This window comes from Lytechinus pictus, chromosome 17 (assembly GCF_037042905.1).
Source record: "Lytechinus pictus isolate F3 Inbred chromosome 17, Lp3.0, whole genome shotgun sequence".
NCBI classification, from domain to species: Eukaryota; Metazoa; Echinodermata; class Echinoidea; order Temnopleuroida; family Toxopneustidae; genus Lytechinus; species Lytechinus pictus.
In genome coordinates, this window is record NC_087261.1 from 29751134 (window position 1) to 29755914 (window position 4781).

At 38.9% G+C, this 4781-nt stretch overlaps 1 protein-coding gene across 1 annotated transcript; it reads right to left on the minus strand.

Moving 5' to 3' along the window:
• Nucleotides 1–509: 509 nt before the first annotated feature.
• Nucleotides 510–4781, minus strand: LOC129272973 (uncharacterized). The gene is made up of 3 exons (XM_054910046.2): nt 4359–4781; nt 3258–3681; nt 510–2492 (listed from the first exon to the last, which is right to left on the minus strand). Exons 1-3 carry the CDS (start codon nt 4639–4641, stop codon nt 1550–1552), a joined length of 1650 nt encoding a protein of 549 aa, XP_054766021.1. The 5' UTR covers nt 4642–4781; the 3' UTR covers nt 510–1549.

Here is a 4781-nt window from a genome sequence, read left to right on the forward strand (position 1 = left end):
TTGTCCAAGGACGATGATTTTTCGATTTATGCCGAAAGGAGCTAAACAAAAAATATTAATATAAAAAAATAAAATTAACCAATTAGCATGGATTTTGCTACTTTTGGAATAAAACTGTTCTGGATTTGACTCCTTTTGGCATAAAATTAAAATTTGCAATGAAATTTTACCAACCTCACCATTTTTGTTTTCTATGCCATATGATGCATTTGATTCTCACATCCTCACAAAAAAAAAAAAAAAAAGTCAGATATGCTCAAAAGTGGATTTAGCCCCATTTGGAATCAAACTTTCACATGTTCTCGTCATTCTCCAACTACTCTTAGCCTGGTTCTTCCTTCACTTCCTATTGTTCTTTCTTTCATATTTGTATATATATGTTGGCATATGTGTCTTCTTCTCCCCCTCTCCCTCTTCACAACTATACACGTCCTGATCTTCATTCTTCCTAAGCAATCATAATGGTATATTTTATCACAGCAAATGATTGGTTCAATGAACAAGTGTTTCAGAATAAGCATGTGATTTATTAGTATTCAAATTATATACAATCAAAATATTTACAAGTAATAACATAACACAAAATATTACTTATAAAAGTAATGAAAACAAAAATGAAATAGTAACATGGTAACATGGTAACAAATACAAATAAAAGAGACCCCACACCTAAAATACCTAATATTACAGGCCTACACATTTCAAACCTAATCATGAAATTTTCACATAACGGAGAACAAATGTGCCCAATGATAAAAAACAATATAGTAACCATGCTCTAAAATTTGAAGACCCAAATTTCAAGTGTAACATACATATAAACTTGATAAAGCTTAGAGCTTAAAAGGAAATTAATATACATAATGTATGACATTTGCTTTCACACGAAGGCTTTTGTAATTTTGCAGCCCCAGTTGGCATAAATAATTTGGATTTAAACATGCGTCTTGACGGCTCATAAGAAAATCAAGTCATCCAATCAGTAAATAGTGACATAGGACAGTAAGTAGGTGACCACCCCCCCCCCCCTAAAAAAAGTATCTTCACTTGCTGCAGCATGAATGTTGACATGCACAGCTGAGGGAATAGCAAAGTTTATTACTAAACAGTATTGTATGTTACTGCCTGAATGGGATACAGTGAATTAAATACTTAAGTTTTCAATGTAATATTCCCTTGCAATGCACAACAATTATCAATTACTCAAGATAGACACTGAACTGTAATAATAGAATATACACAAAGTTATTGAAGAAATACTCATTTCCGAATGCTGAACACTTCTTTTTTTTTCACAAAAGAACAATCAGGTTAATGAGTCTATTGAGTCTTCAATCAATATTGAAAAAGTGGGAAAGAATGTGCTAATTGAAAATAACAGCCTGAGTAGCTTGAATTTGACATCATCAAATGTAACTAATCAAGAAGGTGCACTTAATCAAAGTTTTATAACGAGCCTATGGTAGAAAAATTACATGACAACTGAATGAACCTGCAGTCATGATGACATTAATATGAAATTACAATCAGACACCAGTACCATGATACACTAACGTCCATGAACCTTGCGTCGGTGGTCCTCTACATCTTTCTTGCTGCCGAAAACATAGCGGCAACCCATCTTGTCGCACCTTCCGAGTCCCTTTTCTTTGTAGAGGGGCATGTGCTCACAAGGCATATCAATGCCCTCCTTGCAAGCCTCCAAGAATGTTATGAAGTGTCCTCCATGGTCGCTTGATGGTTTCGGTGTGGGAAAATTCCTTAGAATGTGTAGATCTCCAGGGGAAACTTGGGGGGGATGCGAAGAACAATGTTCACAAGATGGCTCCAAACATTTAGCAAAAATTACCGTTCCAATGCGCTTGTCCATGTGTCTTGACGCAAACCGATACATTTCCATCATTCCACTCTGACGAAGAGCTCTAGTGGATCCAGCCAGTGCAGCCTTCTGTTGCTGGTATGTTGTGCCATATGGGCGGGGCTCTCCTCCACTCTTCTCGACTTTGACGTTAACCTTGTGTCCAGCAAAACGAACATTACTCCAATAACGCTTCCTGATTTGGTCCATCGCCGAATCAAACACCTGATGCTCCTTTTGCAGTCTTTCATCCATGGAAAGCTGGTGCTGCTGGCATGGAGGAACGGTTTCTCCAGGCAACGTTGAAGGCAAATAGACGCTTGTTAAGGCCTTAGTGCAAGGCGCCCAAAGGTGCTCTACTGGGTTTAAAGCTGAATCACCCGGCGCATATGATGTAACACACATTGCATCAAGATTCATGTCTTTGAAGAATTTCGCGTAGAAGTACAGGTTCACTTGATGATTGGTGTTACAGTCCGGACCACCATCTACGAGCAAGAATAGACATGACTTTCCATGTGCGATCGAAGTTGGTAGCTCAGCATGCATGACCAGATCGTTGAGGTGGGACGTAACATTATTAGGGGAGTGTGGACTTCTAAGGACAACTGTTGACCTCGTTTTCTGTGGTAGTCTGTATAAAAAAAAAGGAAAGAAAAGAGAGAGAAAAAAATCATTCATCATTGCAAATTTGTAATGCTTACGATAAAACATTTCTAGACAAAAAACACATTTTGGATAAGGATGGAATTTATTTCAAGATGAAAGCAATTCAATTTGTTTTCATATCAAGTACATTTTGAAATTTGAATGTCAAGGCCACCCCAGAAAAATGTTGGCTTAAATCAATCTATTTTTATGAACCTCCAAAATCATTCATCAAACTCCAGCAAGGGATACAAATTTGAATTTTAAATTTTGTGTGTGCTGGGGCCATTTTCTTGACTGAAAGATAAAACTCAAAAGCATAAATCAGTTCTAAATCCATGACTTTAAAACTTATTATTGCCTGAAACTCCAATGAAATGTATCTATTTTAATCTATAAGAGCATTGTAATTTCAACTGAAAATGGCCAACACATGGAAATCGATTAATTCAGTGACTGTGTGACGTAAACTGAAATTGACGTAAGAAATCGAGGAAGAAAATATAGGGGACCAAGTAACAATAATTAAAAGGATATATGAAAAATGGATGGGCATTCATTGATGTATAGATGTAAAATGTGAATTTCCAGAAATCTCAAATGGGGGAGAGTTTTTATTTTAACCCAATTGGTAATTTAATGCCTTTGATGGTTGTTTGAACAGTGAATAAATGTCATGAATCTGCCCTATTTAGAATTTTCTTTGAAATAGAAAAAGATAGTAAAATGCACAATTCAATTAATTACTTACACCAATTGTTCTCGTCCAAGATGATCTATTGTGGTAGCAGGAGTGGAGAGAGGACACATCTCTAAATACCCAGATGGTGTGATGGCATAGCCTGGCGTTGGGAAGTCGTGGTCCAAGTACTGAGGTGCATCGTTGACCGGGTAGAAACGCTTAATGGTGATACGACGGTCAACAGCTAGGGTGGTGGCTCCAACACGGACTTTGTTTTTGTTGTCTGCTGAGAACACCAGTGCTTTATCTCCCAGCTTTGCTGCCATCTCCATGCAGTAACGAACCCTGGATGCATAGAAGTGACTGTTGTCGTTGCCTTTCCTTTGGGAGTTATCCTTTGCTGGGATGCGAGCCTGAATGAAGCCTTTGTAGCGCTTAGCTCCTGTGGTTCGTTGGTTTGGTGGTTTCATCAGCCTGGCTACTGTACGAGTCCCTGCAATGAGAAGAATCAAGTGGAAAAGAATGAGTGAAATATCAAGCATACTGTAGAAAATGAATTGTATCAAATAAGGAACATTGACATGTTGGAAGAGCAGGCAAGTATTCAGGATTTATTGAAGGGATACAGAAAGTGGATGAATTTCAAATATTTTTTTTAATATCAGGAATTCCAATAAATAATGATGGCATACATGTAGATATCTATTGCTGTTAAAATTACAACAAAAAGCATAGCCATTCCAACGAAGCTGTGTGCGCTGTGAACACCTAGCTTAGCCACGTAATATAGGAGCGCCTTAAGCACCTAAACAAGGTGAATATGTGCGCAATATATTTACCCTAATATATAATTGTTTTTAAAGATCGTGATGTTGCATGAATTTTATATTCCCCCCCCCCCCCCATAAAATCCCACCTTTGTCAGGCATGAGCGTAGTGCTGCGGTAGTGTAGCAGTGTTTCCAATACTTGTTAAGGGTAAGGTTTCACACGCCATTACTTGTTAAAGGGTGCATTTTCAGAATATGGAAAATACGTGTTTAGGGTGCTTTTCAAGACCCCATGGTTGCGCATGGTATCCACTCGTCAATGGAAGTGCCCCCCCCCCCCCCGGGAGTCCACCCCTGAAAAAAAATTTGAATAGAAAAAGCCCAAATGTTTGATGACTTACCAAGTTTGGGGTATGCTTCCTTGAGGCCGGGAAGGGCAGCTAGAAGATGATCTCGGACTTCGGGCAAAGAAGAACCACACGTTCCTGTCACGTCTTGGCGTCTTCTATGAGCTCTGAAGCCATGTCCTTCGATGAATTCAGAAGCCGCGTCGACTATTGGAAACTGCTCATGAACAGCTGGTTTACCCGGCCGGGATCTCTTGGCGCTGTCAGGTTGTGTCCTTCTCTTGCGCGGTTTGCCCTCGTCAAGCCAGCTCAAGTCAACACCTGAACAAGCAGCCATGGCGCCAATAGTTCACGGTGAATAATGTCTTCAATAAGGGCAATATTATGCGGCTACTCTTATGGTTCAATCCGCGAAAATACGAAAATTATGACGATAAGAATGTTCTGATGATCGAGACTGGTGATTACGATGTGTGG

What these genes read in the sequence shown, in the direction of transcription:
- LOC129272973 (XM_054910046.2), bottom strand. Translation starts at nt 4,641, where the DNA reads ATGGCTGCTTGTTCAGGTGTTGACTTGAGCTGGCTTGACGAGGGCAAA. An exon ending in GGAAGCATACCCCAAACTTG is followed by an intron (nt 3,682 to 4,358) that starts GTAAGTCATCAA and finishes TTCTCATTGCAG; the next exon opens with GGACTCGTACAGTAGCCAGG. An exon ending in CTTGGACGAGAACAATTGGT is followed by an intron (nt 2,493 to 3,257) that starts GTAAGTAATTAA and finishes TTTTTTATACAG; the next exon opens with ACTACCACAGAAAACGAGGT.